The following is a 23,680-nucleotide window of genomic DNA, read 5'->3' on the forward strand; positions in this document are numbered from 1 at the left end:
AGGTAGTACCTGGACGACAGACCAGCTTTGAATCCCAAGAGCTACAGGCATAAGCCAAAGAGCTGTGGTGGAATGAATGGCAAATGTCAGACCACAGAAACTGAGTAAGAGAAAGACTGCATTTGCTTCCATCATTGCTGATGGACAGTTATGGGGGGGAAAACCCCAATATTTTCACACATCTAAAGTTTATGGAATGCTACTGGAACCAATAAAGACTCTAAGGCTCCAGCAAACTGTTTACATGTGGAGGACTGAAGTTTTGTAACATGTAACCACATGTCAAAACTGTGAAGTACTTACTGTGGGGTGAAAAAGGAGGAAGGTCGGGTGTTCGGAACAATTTTATCGTAGCTGGCCCTTCCCCACCAGTTGTCAGCACTTGAACTTCCAAGCGGTATAGCATCGATGGCCTCAGATTGGGCACGGTAAGTACATAATGATCCTAAAAATAAATACATCACCTTAATTCTCAGAGCATCTAAAAATAAAACACGGTTGCTCTACTCACACAAATCAGTGGTTTAAGCAGGTTCTGTCACAGCACCCACAAATTATTTTCTTAGAATTCTGTTAAAAGGATTTAACATATGCATCACTTTGTTGAGAAGATTTGTTATTAATTTTTTGCTTGCCATTCCCTTTGAGCAGACTTTTTTACCATAATGTTATGGTTTCATGTATAAGATCTCCACATTGTTCCCTACTGTTCTGGAAAATGGATGATGTGCTCATCACTAAAAAAAAAAAAACCAAATAAAAATGTAACTTCCTAATCATTCTTTTTAACAAACATGTTCATTATATAAACTTGTTTTTATTTTGGATCTGCCTGTGAATTCTACTAATTGGTAAATTAATTAATGGCAGGCCTGGGGCCCCTGCTGCAGCTAGTGAAAGTATGTGTAGCTACACTGATTTCAGCCGATTTGTCCCAATTACACCACAAGAATTTGCCTTCTGTTCTTAATAAATTTCTGGCATGATGGACTCACTTTTCACTGCTCCATACCTTTCGTGGTCACTTACACCTGTGCAAAATAATTTCAGAGTAAGTTTATAAATACTCCCAAATAGGAATACATCTGGCTAAAGACTAAAGGTTATTAAGGAATCAAAAGTCCTGATTCGTCCTATTCCAAGCTGAAAAGGCCCAGTCCCAGGAAGGGGACAGCGGAGCAGTGATGCCAGACAGTGTGGGCACGGTGTGGTCCCACAACCAGCCAGGCTGGACTGGCCAGGAATTTGCAGAGCAAGTTCTTCCGGCCGGCACAGCATCCAGCGCCACACGGGGGGACCCAAGCGAGCTGTGGGAATAACTGATAATTTGCTGTTACTGCCAGAGCAGACAGTAAAGGGGAAAGGAGAGAGAGAAAAGGTGGGGGGAAATGTGTAGTTTTACTGCCAAACTAGCGCGTATTCTGAGATGGGGCTGCTCTTAACAGACCTTGCTGAAGCTGTTCCACCTCGTATAAAATACTGAATGGGTAGGAGAGAGAGAGGAGTGCATACATCACACTCAAACACTCACTCTGCTCGTTCAGGCGCCCCTCTGGCAGCTGGGACCTGTGCATTTCAGCCCTAGTTGTGTAAATATTAAATTTTTATCAGTCAGAGGCTACCAACAAGAATGAGTGAATGATCCTCACCGTAAAATACTCTACATTCTGGTGGTTTCTGAGAGGTAGGAGATATTATTTCAACTCAAATCAGAGTTTACCACAAGTAAACCAGTTGCCATAAATAGATAAATATAGTGATAGATAATTAAATAAAAGGAATCTCCAGGCTCTACAGTAGTGCAAAGATAAAAAATTAAAGCATAACACAATGCAAAGGAGTGTTTTAAATAAAACTTATATATATTTCAGACCTAACTGGAACAAAAGCTTAAAAAAAGGAATAGGAATTCTGAATAAAACATACGCCTGCTCCTAAAAAAAAGGTGAAAACCAAAGTGAAAATCAGCATCTCATGGTCTGTAACTTTGCTTAGCATTGTGCTAAAGTGGCTGTGTGCAGCCAAAGGTCTGTGACTGAGTAACCGCTTCAAGGTAACCCTTGCTAAAAAGACCAAGGCTGTATCTGCACTGTGCTTCTGCTCTGGACTCTAGGTTGAGCTTTCAGCAAATTGGTGCGGATCACACCAAGTCTGTACTAAGATGTAACAAAACAGCTCTGCACACTGCATGGTAGCTTGCCCCATAGTTTTAGAGCATCCGTGGTCAACTTTGTTGCTCTCCCCCAGAACAAAAGGCTTTGAAACACAGGTGCCCTAGCCCTAGGGCAGTCTGCTAGGAATTAAGACAGCATGGTGAGAACCTCGTCTTGGATTTGTGGAAAACGCATTGCATGTAGGATGTGTCCAACAAAACATTTTATGCATTCTTTGGTGAAAGAAATGTTGTGAAAAGATTTTCAGCCAGTTCTGCTCTAGACACAATCACCTTGATCCACTTCCCTAAGTGAATGGAAAGACTCCCAACGTTGTTAGCAGACTTTGGATCAAGACCAGCTGCTTAAGCCCTTTTGTTGACTCCGGTGGATCTGGCAGCGGAGTCTGAATGAAGTGCTCTTCACCTGCCTCTGCCAGAGGAGGAACTGAAATAGCAAAGGCCATCTTAAAGCAAATAGGAGGAAGAATTCAAATTGTTAATTCTCGTACTTTCAATAAACAGTGAAATATAGTTCTCCTTTAAATTATTTGTCCATCAGACAATGGTGTGTATTGGCAGAGGAGGAAGTGATTTTTATTTTTCTTAGAGCAATGAGTGACTCAAAGGAAGAGAAAATTCTCTTAAATCCATTGACTTGGACACCAAATAATGAGTAAAACTATAGTAACCGCCAAGCTGAACAGCCTGATCATCAAAACAAAATAAAAACTATCTATGGCCACACAGATAATCTTATTCTTCCTTCAGGCATTTCTCAGACAATGGTTGCTAATTTGACAATTGTGCACATTAAAATGTTTGATGTGTCATCAAGAAGAGTAGCTGTGCTTTGTATCTCCAGCAAGGAGAAAAATTAAGCACCTCCTGCTCTAACTTGCCTGCAGAGCCAGAGAACGCTATGCGTGACACCTGCATCACCACTAAACATTAAAAATAGGCCACGTACACACACACTTATAAAGCTGCTAGCAAAGGAAAGTAACAAACAACTTACTGCTGGCAGTATCTGCGACTGTGAAATGATGCTGTTGGGTAAGCTGTTCTGCCGGCTTTCTGTGGTTACTTCGGCCCAAGTGACTTGAAACCCTGTCATGGGCTGGTGAAGGTCTGCCTTAGATATCTTCCAGGAAAAATGACCAGTGATGTTACCTTCCTGAACAATGAAAGACGCAGATAGATTCTCGGGTTTGGCCAACACTTTGGGTAGAACTGGCACTATAAATTTGGAAAGCAAAAAGATAAGCTAAACTTTGAGAGATAATGTTCAATAATGTTCATTTAATTCCACAAATCAAGGTCAGACAGAGCTCTCTTTCTGGTGTTACCCAGGATCCTACCAGCTTTCTAGCTCTGCATTTTCAGTGTTAACCAAAGCCTATCTTTCATATATGCCATTGGCATTTTGGGCCAAATTCAAACTTCAGATCAAATGCTGTCAGCTGCAGGTGACAGAAAGGAAAGCTTATAGCATGTAAAGATATAAGTGCCTCATTCACAGGTAGCCATCCTCCTGCACCTCTGTATTTCAGAATACCTGAGCTCTGATTTTCAATTTTGGGACCACAAGAAAACCCACAGGATAGCACAGAACTCCATGATGCAGGCAAAAAGTAAAATTCATGCTTTAAAACTGTAGTACAAGTTAATAGGGGCACTCTGATTAGGGGAAACATATGCCTGAGTTGCATTTGCCCAGGAAGGCTGTAATGCTGGAAACTGTCAGGAGGGGCGGTGAGGAAATGGCAATGGTGGCCAGCAGGACTCTGAGGTGACCCATGGAGCATGGGAGTACCCCTTGGGGACAGTAGGGACTCAAAGTGAGAGGGTCACTCTCTAACTAAATAGAGAGGTTTCCAGACTTGGCTGGGCAAAGCCATGGCTGACCTGACCTAGTGCTGGCAACAGTCCTGCTTTGGGCGGGCGGCTGGACTAGCTGTCCCCAGAGGTCCTTTCCAACGAATATCTCCATAATTCTGCAATTTCCATAACCCTCTAGCTATACCTACCATTGTGGCAATGCTGTAAAAGGTACGAGTACCTTTATTTGTTATTTGAAAGCAGAATTAACCTAAACAAAATCAAACTGAAAAAGCAGCTTGCATCAGTAGCAAAACATTCAAAAGATGGGTCATGCCAGCATAATTATGTTTACACTAATCATCCATCATTATAATAAATGTAACTGGGAAACTGTTCCTCCTTACAAAAATAAACATTGTATAATAACAAATGTCATCATATGTTTATAAACAGTCCGCTAAAATTATCACCTAATTGACAAAACAGTAATATACTAGCCAAAATCTATACTGCTCTGTGTTTTAGTTGATTTTTCACATAAGCATTAGTCGTATTTTTATTTGTTCTGAATCTTTCATTTCCCATTTTAGAAATCCTTTTAAAGACTTTTTTCTTGGTGATTGTAAATGCATTTGAAACTCTTTGGCTAGTTCTCCAGATCATGCCTTACCTCCTTCAGCAGGACAATTAATGTGCTTGTGGTTTTTTTCTTTAAATGCAGAGCAAGGTGGGGTAACAAAGAAAATACTCTCAGCCTTAAAACGACCTTTAGATTTTGCAGGTAAAACAGTTACTTTATATTTGCATGAAAATGACAGGTCCTTGAGAATCACGTAGTTTTCCTACAGCAAGAAAAACAAAAAGATCACATGCTGCAAATAGACCTCTAGAAGAAAAAAAGAAATTAAAAAATAAGTTTGGCAGAAGATGAAAAGTTTTCTCCAATAAAATATTGTCCTGATATGCTTAACACATGACAACATGGCTTTTACTCAGAGAACAAAGCAAACATTGCCTATGTTATGATTATTTTCAGTAGTAAAATATATTAGCATGGTATTTGGATATGTCCTTCCAATCTACACAGTTCCTTCACCATGCTGCATCAAAGCAACTGGCTTCTAACATTTAGAACAGTCTCTCTGACATGATGGCAGTGGGGGTAGCAATGTGAGGATGTAAATGCTAATTGAATTAAATAAATGTAAGAAAGCTGAGTTAAGCTGCTGTAAATGACAGGCTTCATCTACATTTAACTTTTTAAAAGCGCATTCAAAGTCCAGCATGGCATTATGGATCCATTTTTTTCCACTTTAGTACATTAACTACTTCTACCTTCTTATCAGGAAGAAAAGCTCCACAGCTGAACTACAAAGCACAAGTCTCTGTTTAAAGACAATGACTGGACAAGATAACTTTACACAAAGTGTAAGTGTCCTGCCAAATTCTTACTGTTGTCTAAAGTACTTTTGAAAATCACAGCCTGAAAGCTTTAGCACAAATCATATATGAGAAAAAAATGTTTGGATTTTTTTTTTCTGGGAAAATGTCCAATAATGCCTTACTGGCTAAGGTCAAAAGTCTTTCACTGCCTTTTTGATCTTTACTTCCCTTCAGAATCACTAATTTCCAGTGTGTTTCTGCATAACTCCCTCTTTTTTCTAATCCGAAATTGGATTAGTCTCACCTTCACTTGGAAGGTCATTTTCAATGGGACATAGAGATTGGCCTGAGAACAGACTTGACTCCCCGCCTTCCACCTGCCGGGAGGGGGCTCTAACAGGCTTGACGCCTCTTTAAAATTGTGACAGGACTATTTTTATTTATTGTGACAGAGCCTAAATGCTCAACACTGGAAACATAAGGCCTTTATCTACCTCGACCTATCATATCCAGTACCAAACCTTTTGTAGCATCCATCTTGTTCTGTTTGCTTGTAATTATTTTCTTCCTCAAAAGAAACACAGAGTTTCCCAAAGTAGATTGGACCAATTACTGTAAGATGATTGAGAGGAAATAAATGAACTAATCCCACAATGCCTTTGGGCAGATGTACGAAGAGTCTTTCCTGGCCTCTAGCGGAAATAAACTTCTTAAATGTTAACTTTTTCCTATCTTCAGTGTGCATAACTTGAAATATTGGGACTGATCATAACATTATGTCAAAATCATTTTTTTAATCCACCTCTAATATTTGCTTTGCTGACCCCATGAAGCAGTAAATCTTACAAGCTAACAGCCTCCTGTATGAGAAATGATGTCTTTTGATTTACTCTACTTTTACATGCCATTAACTCCACTGAATTGATCTGGTAGTATAGGTCAGGGTAAGAAGGAAAGGTGAATTGTGATTTCTTCCATTCTCCATAACCCACTAAATCAATTGTGATACACCAATCATATTACTGTGTTGTTCAAATAATGTGTTACAGAGACGGATGACACTGGATTGCAAACAAATTGAGTACGAAGAACTGCCACTGCAATATATATTTGGGCTGACATGTACTTACAGAGAGCTTTTCTCCTTATCCGATATCTGTCTGACTTCCAGGTTTAATATCTAGTATTTTTCACCTACGGTCCTTTTTTCGTATTCTATTATTCTCCTCAGGGTTGTGAAACCCACCTGCATGTCTAAAAGAAAACCTAGTTTATTAATTACTATTAATACTGTTCCGTATTTGCACTGTGCTAGAGTCCTACAGGACCAATTACAGATAAAGCTCCATGTTCTACATGCTGTAGAAATATGTAAGTACTTAGCTAAGAAGTTTGTTTGCCTGCTCTTGTTTTCTGAATAACACCAACAAAAAAAAAAAAGATTTTATCCTAGTGTGAATTTTAAAAAAACAAGACAAAACCCAAAACGGTCCAGATGCATGATTTTTACCTTTTGCTGGAGGAACATAAAAAAGAAACTTTCTTACTTATCTGTGAAACATGGTATAAAGCATACTGTGTTATGTTACAGAACCATCCTTTCTCTTGCTGCTCAGAAGCTATTCAGAGTCAAGCAGAAGGCTGAACGGAGACTTACATAAGTCAGCTCTGTTACTTTCCCAAGTCCTTTGGTGTCGTTGTGTGCACAGGACTCCAGTAACCAGTGGACTTGGAATTGATTCGTGCTGATATCTAAATGATACAAAAAGAGAGGAAAAGAGATATATAATAGTTATGCTTTCACCATTGCAACTTTTCTGGCTTCTCTGGATAAAAATAGGAGGAGTTTTAAGTATTGTAGAGTTGGTAGTTCCTCACTTGTTCCTAAGCATCCTTTAATAGAATGGAGAAAATATTATACACTTACGTAATTTAAACCTTATATCAGCTAATGGAGATAAATTTAAAAATAGTGAATTGGCATTTTCAGATATGTAAGCATATACTGCTTACATTTTTTTAAAAATCAAGCATTTAAATTGAGCATTAAAAAAAAAAAATCTCAATGCTGCTACTTCTAACATCCTGCAAATGATGGGAATGACTTTGTGTCAACTGCCTGTGACTGTTTATATTGTCAGAGTATTGCAGTACCGCTGCCTGGCACTGCTTGAGAAATCTGTGCCTGAAGATATGTGAAAATGTCTGTAAATCCCTGACCTTTCTCCTTTCAGAATATATCATAAGACCTGTTCAGTATCTGTCCAAATAAAATTCTAGTCTTGACTCTTAGGAGTAATACTGAAGGCTTGAGTTTGCTCCCATTTAAATAAATGACAAAACTTGCTGCAGTACCAATAATATAAGCTTTCAACCAATTTCCAGCTCTTCTAGCTTCTTGTCTAATACTGATTGCATAAGGAAGCAAAACAAAGGGCAATAAAGAATTAGACAAGAGAAGAAAAACTCATCAGGTAGTGCAAATACATCCTGTCATTTTTCTGGATTTAGTTCTCCTCTATCTTTATACAGGGGATGCAAAATTATGTCTGTTATTATTAATTAGCTCGGTATGACATAGCCACTAATGCCAAGTGCCTGATTGTGGGTTTCAGGAGGGAAAACAAATATCTTTGATGCCTTAAGGGCTGGTCTGGCATTAGACTGCTATGAGCAAATTGGACGCAGAAGGGAAGGATTGTAAACTAAAGAGAAAATAAGTAGTGTCTGAAACTAGCTCAAATGGTATTCTGGTTAAAAGACAGAATAGAAGCTCCTTGAAGTAGATTTTTGCAGCAGCTATCTTCATAACAACATGTATACTAACTATTTCTGCAATTTCTTTAGAAACCCAACCCTTTTTTCAAAAAGAAATCTGTAAAGAAGTAACTTGCTGCCTTGTGATTGTTCCCTCTCATTTAAAAATAAAGAAATGGATGTGCTTTCACTTGCCTCTTAGTTGCTGGGCTTTCCCACTTGATGTGCCTATTGGATGAAGACACAAACTCACAGTGCAATTGTAAGTAGGTTTCATCTGATTTCATCTCTCCCAGTTCACTCAATCACCTGCTTGTGCCCCTCTCCTGGGACAAACAAAACACCTAGCTTCTTGGGACCTGAAAACTTTGTGCTGCTGTATTAATCATGCTATATTAACGATGTACACTCTGTGCCAATTAACCACAGTGAATCTGTTATTGATTGTATATTATCTGATAATCACAACTTACTAATTTAAACTATCTGCACATAAGGTGGGCTGCTCTTTGTAAAGTTACAAATTGGCTATTTTCACTTATAATAACTTTCACATGCAATCCATAAATAAGTCACTCTCTCTTTAGTAGAGATGATCCGAGCCAATTAAGCCTTGCCATTATCCAGCCATCAAGAACTGGATAAGACACATACCTCAGGTAGGTCACTGAATATCACTACGTGGGCAACTGGGGAAAGATAAATCCCAAGCATCAAGAGCTTACAACAGCTCAGCATCCAGATATATCAGTGTACAGGTTTACTGAGCCTCTGTTCAGAAATGTAATTAAGGTTGTAACCCAAGATATTTGGTTTTTCCAGCTCCTGGCACAGTAGAATTCTGTTTGGATTTTATTGCGGCTCCATCTCCATCCCTTATGTGAGCTTCTGCTCTCAGGTAGTTCTTTTCTTCCTTCCTACTTCTCCTCTCCTGCATTAGCAAACCTTTAGTAACCCATTTGTAAACAGCTGTGGTTTCTGATAACCTTTCTATTTGAGCCACAAAATCAGAAAGAGGTTAAAAAAATTATTTCACTTCCTATCAACTTGGACTGTAAATGTAGGATGAAGGTTTTTAACAAACATAATTTCTTTTTTTTTTTTTTTATTTAAACAAAATGAAGAAATGAATCTTATATTTCATAGGGCTCACATCTGGTATTCTGATAACAACCTATATTGAAAAGATAGGATTTTCTTTCCTTTCAGTGAGTATGTAATTAAAGTTATTTCAAAAAGGTTTTTGCATATATATATATATACACACATCAATTGCTATAAACTGGAATGCATCATGACAGCATCAGCTAAGTTTATCCAAAACTTTTCACTAGAACAGGCCTTTTTGACTTCCCTAAACTTTTATTTTCAAGACTAAAACTTCTTCAATTCTCATCTTCACCTTTGTGATTGCTGTTATCTAAAAGATTTGAACATAAGCATGTTACTTGTTTTTTGTTAAAAAGAAGAATGTAAAAACAATTGACAACAATTAAAAAAATATTCTCTTTTTAAAAAATCTATCTATCCTGTCAGGGTCTAAAGCCTGAGTAATTTGGGCTGCAAAACCGAAATATAATAGGGAAGTAGCTCCTACTTGAGACAGAAACTTTTTCAAAAATAGGGAAAGGTGGGACATTTTGTAACTGAATAAAGCTAGAAGCATGAAAAACTCAAAGTGTATGTGCATGCATGAAGTATGCATATTAAATAAAAAGACTGGTTTAGAAATTATCTTTAAATTTTTCAAAAGCAAAAGGAGACAAGATGTATGGAATGATCTAAAAAGTCACATAAGAGACTTTATAAAACAAATGCATATTTTCATCATTTTTTTTTTAAGTTGCTCATAAAGCTCATGGCTCTAGAGTTTCATTTTTATGCAACATTATACATCTGATTTTGTGTTTACAGCACGTGCAAAAGAAAAGCTTCTCCCAGCCTTCATTTCAGCAACATACACTCTCCTAGTGAGATCACTACTATAACTTTATTGAGATTTTTGTTTTCAGCTGTCCATTACCTACTCAGTGGTAGGTACTGGACAAGTGATGCAGGCTGCAGTCTAGCTGAATGTCAGGCACTACCACCAAAGTTAATGGTTCGGAATTAAGCCCAGCTGAAGTTAATACACTGTAACCCACAGCCACATCTCTTTCTGAGAAGTTATTTGAGTAGTTAATATTAACAGAATATCCAGTATCTAATGGGACTGATTTTGGCGAGTTTTATCGGAAAGCTCTGCTATCCCTTCTGGAATAGGTACATAACACTGAAAAGAAACTGCCAGACTCCTTCGGTCTGGCTCCCTGATATTTCAGATATCACATTATAAAGCCTTTTTTGTATCTAATCAATCTCCTTCTTAACACTTTGGAGTTTTCTTGATTCTGTACTTTGAATTATAAGTCTTTATAAAGCTTTATAACTTCATTGTTCTCATGGTTAGAAAGTATACCATTTAACACTAAAAAGACTGATACTTGCACAAAGAGCAAGCATTCATCTTTCCCAGAATTCAAAATATTGTATAGAAACACTGAAGCTGAAGGACATACTAAGTGCTAGCACTCATTCGAGCAGCTTTAAGCTTGTGAAATTAGTCAACATAATCATTTAAGTAAGAACTCCTTAAAGGACTGTTACAGCAGACAGCTTATTCAAACAATTACTTTTATTCTCAAGCTTCTTTAAAAAGAAAAAAAAAAAAGCAAACCAGAAAAATTACTTTAAAAATCCTATAAAGTTCCTGTCATGGACATGACCTTCAGCGGCTCAAGCTAAAGATTTCTTGATGTTTCAGGCAGTTGCACAAAACTAATCCTCCCCAATAAACTAATAGCTAATGGTAATTATTTTGGCTATAATTTTAAAAGTAAATTTTCTGAAGCATAAAATGAGTTCCTAGCCTTAAGAAAACATTCCTACACAGACATCACATGAGCATGTTCTTAAAATTCCACATATGCTTAGCTGTTTTACTGAACAAGGGTATGCAGCCAACTTTGTTAGACAGAACTCTTAAATCTCTAACTAGAAATGTATTGATCAGGGGATGCTCTAATGCATGTTGAAAAGATGTCTGTTTTGATTCCCTCCCTCTTATGTTTCACCCAAAAAAGCCTTTAAACTCCACACGAGTATCTCCACAAAGCTCTCTGTCGATTGTATTTATGAATACGTTCTTCACCAGATTTATCTTCTTTCTCCCCCTCCCCAACCTAAACTCTTTGGTTCCATTTCAATTAAAATAAATAAATATATTTCAGATTTTTTTTTTTGGGGGGGGGGGGCGGGAAATGCACATTTATTCTGCAAAAGCAGCTCAAAATCCCATTAATGCCAGAGCCAAACACATCTTTTTGCCACTTTGAAAAGCTCAGGTTCATATGCACAATTTAAGCATCTTACACGGAAAAGTTTTGCTTAAAGTACTGCAACACATCCTAAGTCATGGCTGCATGATGGTTAATAGGAATACCCTAGGCCTACATTCTACATTTGCTAAATCTCATATCTCCCCACAGAATTTGAAGCTCGAGACCTATTCAGAAAAATCACCCAACATAATGCCAGGTACCTCTGCAACTTTTCCTAGCTGGAATTTCTGGTTTAAATAGTTCCACAGTTTCTTGAAAAGAAACTAAATAAAAAAGTAATCTCTCTTCCTCGTCTTTGCCAACATTTTCCACATTTCTGTTCTGCTGTGCATTTCCATTACTGCCAGCCATGTGAATAATTTCATCTAATGTGGCTTCTTTTTTTCTACCATGTTACCGCAGACAGCTCCTTTCTTTACCTCAAATATTTTTTTCTGCTTTATATTACATTTATCGTTGCAGAAGGGTGCTAACTTGACAATCTTGAGGAACTGAAGTCCGCTTTGTAGCTAGAAAACTGGCATAGCATGGGCAGGCACAGCAGTGAAGTTTGTTCACACAACCCAACACCACCAATATGACAACAACCTACTATCACTCCAGGAGACCAGGTAAATAGATTTAAGAGGTATGTATTTCTTTGTATTCTTGTGATCCACAGCAAGAAAATTGCAGCAGACTGTTTTGGGAACTGGGGCTAGTTCTGCTGCTGGTTTGCTGGAGGTCTTTAGGCAAAGCGCTTCATGGCTGCTTACCTCTGTTCCACCCCTGTCAAGTGGTGATAATGATAACAGTCTCTGCTGTAAAAGTATTTCAGCTCTATAGTTGTATATTATTCTGTTTGACAGGTGGTTGTTGGATGATGGGTCTCTACAATTTGGTATAAAAATGCCGATTAATGCCAGCTGTGACAGCACTATTATGCAGGCAACCAAATTACAAAAACATATTAGAAAGAAAAATCAAATGGGATTTGCTGGAAAACAAGATTTCAGAGCAGACTTGTTCAACAACAAGAGCTGAAATTAAGGTTTAATTACAATAAAAATATCTGGCATCAATAAACATAGTAACATCAAGCCATTTTCTGTATCGTGACAGGATTTGAAGTAATTAACAAGCAGTGTCTGATAGATTTTCCCATTAGAATAAAATATGGTAAAAAAGTAAAGATTATAAAATAAGACTTACGTATATGAAAACCTTTACCTGGCAGCATAAGAGTATTAATTTAATATAAATAACAAGCATATGTCGAATGAGTATTTCAGTAAAAAAGGAAATGGTGTTCTGTATTTTTTGTCAAGTTACCTCAGCAAACTGACTCCCTCCAAAATATATACATATAATTAATATGATAACTGTATGTCAAAAGGAGTTGTTATCAAAGTTTGGAAGATAATTAGCCATATGTAAACCTGCTGTCTTCATTCAAACCTAACCTTTCTTCAAACAGAATGCCATATATGGAGACTGAAATTCCTGTGAGGCTATTCAGAAAGAAAATTACTGAAAGAATTTGTTCTGCATGTAGCTAAACCTTTGGATTTATTAGATATTGTTAAATCTGATAGTTCATACAGCAAACTGCAATGATTATTTGTGATTGGCCACATGGTTTTTGTTTTTCTTCTCATACTGGGGGGTTGATCTTACAAGCTTCTGAGCACTCTGGCCCTTATTCAACAAAGCACTTAAGCATATGAACAGTCGTGTTGACTTCAGTCGTTAAGAGTAGCTAATGGATCAGGCCAGAAAGTTTAGTACCCACCAAGATCAAGACACTAATGACCATACAAACTATAGTTAAAAGACGGTCTTGAACATGTCTTTGACTGTCTTAGACTAATAGGAAGAAGGAAATATAGCAAAATTACGTAATTTCCTTTCAGGATCATGTGTCTTGCAGCATTACCGCTCTAAAAATAGCCTATAGCAAGGGGTAAATATTTTATATTTAATATCACAGCACAGGGCAGAATCTGCTCAGGGCACGTGAAGTGCATGCCTCAGTATCTACAAGCTTGATTAACTGTTTCTATGGCAAAGTTATAGTATGATTTTGGGGAGCTCTGTATAAATCTAAATAAATAAAAAGTCAAACAACACACCATCCAGGACAAAAATTATTTATCTCATTGTATTGAATGGTGAAGCTGTGCTATGGTGAATGTAAAAGTAACAATGGCAAATGGTGAAATTTATGATGCCTTGCATAAAGAAAAACATTTTATCATCTCTGAAGTGCCCAAAGATGTGTACAAGTCAAAGGCTTCCTGAAGAAGTTCCTGCTCTATCTTTTCCCAGTATGCAACCCCTGATAGACCTTTACAACTGTGGATCTAATACAACACAGCACTGCTTCCAACCCACCATTCTGGCAGAAGGATAAGCAGTGCTCGCAGCATAACCTGCCTGTATTTCCACACCAAGAACTATTATGCAAATAGTTGAGCTGATAGAATATAATGAAGTGGCTTCTGCTCTCTCAGGCTTGTGTTCATCTGTTTATCAGGCCACCATTCTTCTCCATGTCAACACAGAGTTCTACAACATGCAAGTTTCCATAAACACTTTTTCTGCTAAAACTCAGTTGCTGGAGAGGTCCTGAAAAATATGCAGGGAAGGCTTAAATATGGGCAAAATCCAAGTGAATAAATGAAGCAGTGTTATTTACTACTAGTTGCTTCCGTTTTGAAGACACGATTAGTATAAAGTGATCCACATGGTATTTATTGCATTATAATAACAGCATGACTGAAGAACAGTTTGGGAAGGAACACTTCAGTGTACTACAGAGAAGCAAAACATGATCTCAGTCAGTACTTGATCATAACATTTATTTCTTCACGTATTGGTTCACGAGCCGTTCTATGCCTCTCTGAATCATGGCGTTTCTTGCCAACATTTGCAATCTGAAGCTAATGATGGGACAAGAAATAATGACAGAATAACAAGTGTTATTTTACTTACGGTAGTTTAGCAAATGCAGTCTTAGGACACATAGGTAACCACAATTTACCTTCAACTAATAATAAAATGCTGCATTGATGTGTTAATGCATGGCGAGCCTCTCTGCACTCCTCTTTTCCCTGTAAAAACTACGTTGTTGATGTGTTCTGTCTCAGGCATCTTAGGTAAGTTTTCTTAAAAAAATGAAATGAAAACAGCTCTGGCTCTTTAGCTGCCTATGCATTGATTCACTGGGTGGTATAAAAAAAGAAAAAAAAATCCAAAGTGTCAAATGTTTGGTTATGAAATTCATGGTATTCATGACACCTCTGAGAAAAAGAACTTTTTAATAATCACCCATTCAAGCAGTATGATTAAAATAAACATCAAAACCCTCAGCTGACATTTAAACTTCATTCAATAAACAATTCCTAACAAGGCAAACTATACTGTTGCCTGCTCTCACATGGAATATAAGCAGTATTGATTAAATTACAAAGATTTTGTTTCTCACATTATGCCATTTAAAACAAACTTTCTTTCTATAGAACACATTCTTTGTATAATACAACGATAAGCCTTTCCAAAAATGATATTGACAATAAGTGTGTAATTTAAAGACAGGCCTGAGCCACAGTATTTGTGTCCATATCTAGACCTAGGAAGCCTCAAGGTTTAAAGATGTTTATATTGAGAGATTTAAGCTTGGGATCATCTCTAAGCCGGATTACCTCTACCCTCACTCCTTTTCCCACACACAACATCCTATACAAAGTGAGTTCAACAGTATCTCATTCTGGTTTTCTATTACAAGGAAATCTGCCTCTTGTAAGCTCCAAGTCTCACAATAGCTGCTTGTAGCCTGAACAGAAGCTTCCTACATTACTCCCTCATAGCCAGATTTTCAAAGGTATCTAAGCATCCAAAACCTGAATTTAATGAAAAAAAAAAAACCCAAACAAACAAGTCCAAGGCTCACTATTGTTATACATCTATTGAAAATGTCACCAGGTACTCTATCATTAACTTCTGTGTAACTTTGACAAACCTGGACATTAATTTAGGTGGGGAGGCTATACTGAGGGTAGGTAATCTGGGAGTCCTTCTCAATTCCAGAGTCAAGGTACAGACCCAGCTTACCCCTAACTCCACAGTGGGAGGAGATGCAGAGGTGCACCTGCTACTCCCTTCTCTCTCATACCCTACGCAAAAGCCGTACGGGTGGGTTTGCATGCATGTACAATGCTCCATCAAGTTCCAAAACTGGACTTTCATGGTATGCATCATGGCACGCCATATCAGGATGTTGCTCTGCTGAACTGTTATTCATAAAGTTAATGGCATTAATATGCAGTTTCTAAATCTGCAGTTTAAGACTACTGAGTCTACGAGAAAAAGAACAGAACAAAACCGGGTTAAATATCCACAAAATCATGTGCGTACAGACAGGGTGAACAGAGCTTGACTGTTTTCTGTGTCTCCAATGTAAGAATTAGTATTCAAATGAAGCTAGAAGAAGTGGCTTCAAAACAAATAAAAAAATGTGGTTCTTCATAGAACAAGCACTTAAAACTCTGAAACTCCATAACCCAGGATGTTTCAGATGCCCCAAATTTATGTGACCCTGATGGGACACTGGATATTATCATTGAAGAGAAATGCATCAAAAGTGAATAAACACAATACAATCACATTGGGTTCAGGAAATCCCATGAACTAGAAGTTGTCTGAAGCTAGGACAATAATCTGCAGAAGTATCATTACATGCTCGCCCTATTCTTACGTTCCTTTCGATTTGCTTTTGGTCACTGACAAGAACAGAATACCTGTTGGGATGGACCTTTAGTCTAGACTACTATGGATCTCTTTATATTTAGTATATGGTCACAGGAGTAAAAGCAACTGCTGTTCAAGAACTCATTATTCATGAGCTGCATACATGTGACATCTTTAAATTTAGATTATAATTTCAGTGTCAGATACCCTTCTTTGGTGTCTTTCCCTCCAACTCTAGCTACTCATTCAAGTAGTCCAGTTTCCTTCCCTATCTGTAGTGTTTATGCTACTGGTTTTATGGCCACCTTATAAACTAGGCTAATTAAACAATACAGGTTAAAAAAAGGCACGTGGAGGAAAACTGACCCAGTTTACAAGAGGACACTCGTTAGCTTAAACCACCTTCACCATGAGCATGATGACTCCCTGCTGATAGTTTAACCTCCCCTGGATCATAAGCTAAATATTTTACTTCAGACCGTAGGGAGGCTAAGAGAGAACTCATGAGCAGTTATTACCCCATAGCTGATGAAAGGTATCTTGCTAAACTGCAGTACCTCAGTATCTTTTTACTCACAGTAGGAATGGTAGGATCGCTCCAGGTATGATAGTGTAAGCATATAAGATAAAGCTTTGACTGAATGTGACCTAGTGATACAGTTTGGGGAAAGGAGGGGAAGAACTGGATGGTAAAAAACTTGCCATTTTATCCCTCAGTTATTCAGACTGCCTAACAACAGACATTGTCATTGACAGTCTTAGTGACACTATATATATATATGCATATATATAAAGTTCTGTATTTGTTGTTAAAATAATTAACGTTATAGGTTGTGGTAATACTCTAGAAGTAATAAGAAATGTAAAAAATTGCGTACTGGGTAGACAGATATTATTGAAGGAACATAAAGATGCTGGTTTTGAAAACATATTTTTTTCCTGAAGAATTAAAAATCAGGTAAGAGTTTATTTATTAGTTGGCCAGTTAATTCTTTCAATGTCTTGAAGTGAGTTAAGTCTTGATAAATGATTTCGCAATGCAATATTGAATGTGTATCTCCAGTCTGACTGCAGGTACTCATCCCACATAATGATGGTCTATCTTTGGATTGCACTCATGGACCAGGTAATTTGCAATTACATTTCTATTTGATCTTTTAATGTAAGTTCAAAAGAAATCAAGCTTAAATTTGTATTCAGTTATTAAGTTTAAGAATAAAAAGAAGACTTCTTTTAAATGTATAAATTAAGTCAAATTAAATACACTTTCACAATTACTAAAGGTGTTCTGGAGTATGATTCAGGTCATACTGAGGGCTTGTGAACAGCATAGAGTATGTAAATTTTAAAATGAAGCAGTAAGTGACTCAACCATACAAAGTGTTAGAACTAGTTTGATGAATGTTCTGGAGCAAACCAGTTCAGTACAGCCACAATCTGCCTTCAGCAGACATCAGTGGGTGCCTGTTAGGCAAAATCAGTCTTCTGTGCTGTCTGAGCTCTGGGACCACAGAGGGCAGTTCTGGTTTGGCTTGTGATATTTGATTTCATCGCAGACTTTGAATCAGTTCCAATTACATTCCTGCGACTAATCATTGGACAGACTTGCCCCTAAGTCTCTCATACCAAGAGCTTTAACCACCTACCCTGAAAGGTATGGAGGTTTGGAAGCAAGTGAAAGGCAACCAGTAATGGTTTTCTGTTGTGCCTGTGGAAACATGAAGAAATGCAGTAAACTGTGCCCTTGAAAAGACTCCCCAATATCGTCCCATTTGCAGGGGAGATGCCACTGAGTTGCCACTATTGTAAATGGGATTTTAAAACTTTATTATTTGTCCCACTAATCAATTGCATACTATCTGAGAAGTTGCACACTATCTGCTCTACCAAATTGTATTATTTGTTGTTGATGTTTTTCATGACTCCCACCAGCAACATTTTAAGTATTGTTAGCACCTCACTTTTGGACATAATCCAATGCAAGCCAAACAGTCCAAGTCCTGTAGTCAGTTTATAAAGTACAACAAATGTGACTGGAGATGGTCAGATGCTCCCCTTTTCATTCTCTCCAGGCAGCAAAAAGGCAAAGAGATTCTTCCTGGAACTACATTAGGCCTATGTAAGACAAAGTTAGGGAGGAGTAGGAATCACACAGAGGATACTTCTGACAGGATAGTCTTTTAACTCTGGAACAATTTCCCATGACAGTTAAAGCTGACAGCATTACCTGCTTCCCCAGGCAGGATGCTGGGGAAGCCCAGAGGATACAGGCATCTGAGTCAGCTGTAGCACATGTGGAAAAGCAAATTATGCAATGTCTACTGCTGAATTTCTAAAGAGGTGAGCTAGTCGAAGATTCCTGTGCTTGGGGCCAGCTTTACTAAGTAAATCCCTAAATACAAATGCACATTATGCGTACCCACACAATCAGCCTCTGCTGAGCCAATGTCTCTGTATTCACATGGAAGTATGAGGGCAGTACATTGGTGTATACTTCACTATAATTAACAGCGAGGTCTTGTTGAAAGAACCATCTGCACCATAGTGATACCTTCAAGTAGAAATATTTTACTCCTTAAATATCGATAATCAGAAAATGGCCAGCTGCTCAAACACTTATCTTCCTAGTGCAACAGTTAGTACCAAAGTAAATAATTCATTAGCGTTAAGCAACTACTGCTGAATTCTTTACAATAACAGCTAGAAACTCCAACTGGCATTGAAGGGTTTCATGAGCTTCAACAGCTCTAGTTCCGTGAGAAAGGACCATTGGATAACATGGGAAAAGCTTTCAATTATTTTAAACCTGCCATATGAAATACCTTATTGCAAACTAAGAGTCAGCACATACAGTCACTTCATTTATCTCCCTGAACTGAGTGAAAGTTAATTTTGTTTTCCTAAGATCTGGTTTTAAAAGCATTCATGGCAGCTTTCTGTTTGCTTTGCCTCGCCTTGCATTTTATTCTTCCCTGTAATTTAATTCATTATTCTTGTTTGGTTGATTTATCAGACAATGGAGGATTCTTTGCCTCTTCCTGCCCTAAGTGTTCTTTTTTTTTTCTGCTTTAGCATTTACCAGAAACAGAAAGAAAGAAGCCTGAAGCCAAGTCTTAATGCATTTTAAATATTTGTCTTTTTAAGCAAAACCAAAGGGCAGACATATTGATTTTAAATATCTAGAAGTACTTTAAATGTTTAATTTAAACGGGGGGACATAAATGCACATAGACTTCATTCAAAGAAAAGTGAAGGAAACTAAAGCTTTACCTGAGCAAGGAGAGTTACATTATACTCAAATAACAGGCACTAAGAAAACAGTAGTGAAGGTAGAGTAATGGTTTAGAAAATATTATCGTGACATGTTGCTTTGGAAAGAAATCATCATACTAAATTACATTTTAATATTCTCATGTATTATAATTATTGCAGCAAGTGATGAGAATTGAGGCAGTGAGTTCATAAAGAATATTTTTTTTTTTCCTTCTGTCAATGTGAAATATCTTGTTTTCATACACAGATTTGCAGGAACTTGAAGGCTTTTCAGTTGAAGTCCAAAACCTCAACTCTCCAGTTGCCAAACCACTAAGCAACAGAGGAAACATAAGGATCTTTTTATTTTCACACTTTCAGTCTTGATTACTGATACGGAGAATCTTAATTATCCTAAGTAGCTAATCCTTTTACGTAGGGTGTTCAGAGTGCATCCATTCTTGGTAATGGATGGTACTCTGTGACTCCAGCACCAAGGAGTTAAAGTGATTTGATTCCACTATTTGACATAAATAGCACATAATTTCTAATTTCACACAGTCGAGATGGCCAAAAAATCTGGCCACAAGTAAGTTGTTCTTTTCATTTACAAAAGTGGGATTCATGCAGTTTAAGGAATGTACTGTGTTTCTCTAATCCCAGGCCTAAGTCAGAGGCAACTAGTGAAAGACATTTTCTTCTTTCAGAAAGAAGCCATTGTATTCATATAATTGCAATATGCTTTTGTGATGACTCTGTCTAGCAAAATTATGTGCATTTGCTAAGCACCTTGTACTGCTTGAAGTGTGGAGTTATTTTTGCTAGCATACATCCTGAAGTAAAGTTATTATTGCCATCATACCGAAGCATTCAAACTGAAAGATTATTTCAGAAAGAGATTTATTTTAATGTAAAGTCCAGATCCTACATTCCATTCATGCCTCATGCTTACTGAAGCTAATGGGACTTAAGAAATGACACTTGAAGAACAGGCCTAGATAAGTCTTTCCCGCTACCAAACTGTGGCACATTATGATGCATGTATATGGAAATAGGATCTTCCATCCGCTTACTCAGACTTTAACTCAAACACTGTGTTCAGTTTCTGAATACTGATAAGCAATCACTTCTTTACTGTATAATAAAGCCAGTTCAGTAATAGTTTGCAACACCCCCTCTATTGCAGTTGTTGCACAGGATAGAGGTCTGATGAATTCTATCCAGAGGGATGATACAAAACCAAGAGCTTCAGCCCTGATGTCATCATTGTGGTCTTTCACCAGCTTCCTAGAGGCACATCTGCAAATGACACTGAGGAATACATCTTCTTTGCAGTAATGGAAGAACTATCTTTGAATGTCAAGAGACATCACTGTAAATTCTGGAAATCCTAAGGTACATTGCAATAAACTGCTAGGTGGCCTCTGCACCCTGATATTCATAAAGGACAAATTCCCTGTCATTCAGAAAACAATAACAACATCTGTTATAGGGCCTTACAGATAGGACTGAACAATTTGATTTAACTTCAGAGTTCTCTTTGAGCAGATGGTTGGACCAGCTGACCTCCAGAGGTCCCTTCCAACTCTATTTTGACCTTTTTAGAGAGAGTAAAATGGTTCAAATTCAAAAGCAAAACAATTTCTCAGCTAACAAAGGGACCAATGAAAGTAAAGTAATAATCTAAAACAACCTTAGGAACGCGTTTGTGTTTCTTAAGTGGTCTGAGACTGCAAGAAATCCACACAAGTCTTTCCTTCTGTTTGTTTCTGTAATCTGTGGTGTGCTGTGATGCTACAGTGTTGGGAGGCAGTACAAAACTCTTCTATAGAGCCATCTCAGTTTTGGACAGAATTAAAAAAATAAATAAATAAACTCAGGTCTAAGTAGAATGGTAGGGCCACTGAATTCAGGAATACAACAAAAATTTCTGAGCAGCTATTACCATAGAAAATTAGTAACATTCTTACAAAGTGAAAGACTGCTGTTTTAGTAGTTGTTAAAGTTTTCACTACAGCTAAAAGACATTCTACATCAACATATCATACTGGTTTAAATGTCTTCATCTTGAAAAGATCCAAAATCTAAATAACATATTTATTTCATCACCACTGCAACTATCTCTTGTTAGGACCATGAAGTCCATCACAGAAAGTACAAAAAAACTTGAAAATCAAACCAGACAAAGCAAAGATTGCTACAACCAATTGAAATTTTGCTTAATTTACAATTGTCCAACATAATCAAGCTTGAGACTCGTATTTCTTGAACTACTTTTTATGTCATGGGAACTCTTACCATTATCAATATACTTATTTCACATGGTTTCATTATATTTTCTTAATTTTTATTTGTTTTAAAGTCACACATCCTAATTTAGGACTATAGAATGGCTGTGTTCCTGTACCAAAAAAAGTGTTGTTTTTAATAGCAAACTACAAAATGATGAGAACATTAGAGCAATCAACAGGGACTCCTGTTTTCACCCACCACGTAAAAGACACAGAGGTCAATTCCTTGTCAGGAAGGATTTGAACTCTGATTGCCTATCTGCAATGAAAATAGCCTAGACACTAGGCCATAGAGTAGGCTGAGGTAAGTTCTCTCTCAGTATTTCCTATTACAGTTGCTGCACTCTTCTACCTCCTACAACTCCCTAAACACGACTTGAGACAGTGCAGTTCATAAAGGAGAAAGATATGTGGGTACAGTTCCCAACGCAGCTGGCTCCAGTAACTGCTGTCTTTCATAAAGACAAGACACAGCCAATATGCTTCTCCTGCTGTGTTCCTTGCACGGTGAAAAAGACTTGCTCTGCAGTAACTTGTCACTAGTAAATTTATAGTCAGTACCTCATCCAGTACTACATAACCTCCAAACTCCTGTAAGAGCTTATAGAAGCTGCTAGCTTCTCAGGAGCAGGTAACTGGCTATATTTCAGTTCCACATGAGGCAATGGCTCCTGCTGAGTTCCTGCATATGCTGTCACTCAGAACACAGATATTTTCTTTTTAAAAAAGAAAAGAAAAAAGTAAGTGTGACAAACTGTCATATTCTGCCCCTCTTCACGCACCTTTGCTATCACTGTTCGTTATGTGAGAAAAATGAAGGCAACTTCCACTGCATGGCTGGGGCATATACCTAAACACCCTCATGCATGTGACAGAGCTTGCTCCCACAACGTGACCAAGATGGACCTCTGGGTGTCCCCCTTATATAACTGGATGTACACAAATTCATACAAGATGAGTCAGCTCTACAGTCAGCAACTCAGGAACTCAACTGGTCCATCCCTGGCACAAGGTGACAGTATGTAAATCCATGTCATTTCTAACAGATCTGTGCCATGTCCATCTTTGAAGATCTCCAATTGTGGAGATTATACCACTTCCAAACACTGTTATTTCCAAGCTATAAAATATTCCCTGACTTCATTTAATCTTAATAACCTCTTTTCTCAGCCACTATGAGAATGCCGACTACCTTATTTCTTTTTATAAGCATTTATAACTTTTACTACAAATATTACTTCCAGGCATGTAACAGTGTGGGATTCCTCTCCAGATTTAGATGTCAACATTTAAGTAACTACGGTGTAACATTTACTTATGAGCTCGATATCCAAGTTACCATTATAATTAGTGGACACCTAGTTCAAGATATCTACTTTGGAACAAGATGAATATTGCTGTACTGGTCATGATTTTTCCTCCATTAACTATAACAGTGAACTTGGAAAAATACTTGTAAGGTGAATTTAATTAGGGGTGCTGGCATTTTGGTCACAGGACACATAATCTTTGTTCTGGAAACAGGCTGGTAAGAAAAGAGCTGCAGCTGGATCAATTGTTCCACTGGGCTGAATCTTGCCTGTGGACTGTGAGTTGCACAACCCAGCCTTACACCTGTGGGAGACATCACAGTCTCCTTATCTTTGAATCTTGTCCCTCAATTTTTTCAGTTCAAACTGCTCAGAATTGAACCTCAGCTCACAGAGATGTTAGGCATCTCTAAGCCTTCTACAAATGAGTTGTCTAGGCTCCCTTCTGTACTCACTAAGGAAGAAAGGCATCTCCAGAGAATGATTCAGCTGCTGTGTGGGATGAATTGCTTCAGAAGTCACCTGCTTTTCTTTTTTGCCTATAAAAGGAGCTTGGGCAACGAGTTGACATCTCACTTCCAGAAGGCTAAAGCTTAAGGTGAT

At 37.7% G+C, this 23,680-nt stretch overlaps 1 protein-coding gene across 2 annotated transcripts in view; it reads right to left on the minus strand.

The window, feature by feature from the left end:
• ANOS1 (anosmin 1) overlaps positions 1-23,680 on the minus strand; it is a 150,703-nt gene that overhangs the window by 5,510 nt on the left and 121,513 nt on the right. The window contains exons 10-14 of one of the 2 annotated variants that reach the window (XM_050909568.1): positions 15,154-15,163; positions 7,017-7,104; positions 4,647-4,818; positions 3,171-3,391; positions 304-445 (exon numbers count right to left, since the gene is read on the minus strand). In XM_050909568.1, coding sequence (XP_050765525.1) covers positions 304-445; positions 3,171-3,391; positions 4,647-4,818; positions 7,017-7,104; positions 15,154-15,163 — 633 coding nt within the window. Of the gene's footprint in view, positions 1-303; positions 446-3,170; positions 3,392-4,646; positions 4,819-7,016; positions 7,112-15,153; positions 15,164-23,680 lie in introns of both variants that reach the window. The other variant, XM_050909558.1, reaches the window with a different exon arrangement.

This window comes from Gymnogyps californianus, chromosome 1 (assembly GCF_018139145.2).
Source record: "Gymnogyps californianus isolate 813 chromosome 1, ASM1813914v2, whole genome shotgun sequence".
Classification (NCBI taxonomy): Eukaryota; Metazoa; Chordata; class Aves; order Accipitriformes; family Cathartidae; genus Gymnogyps; species Gymnogyps californianus.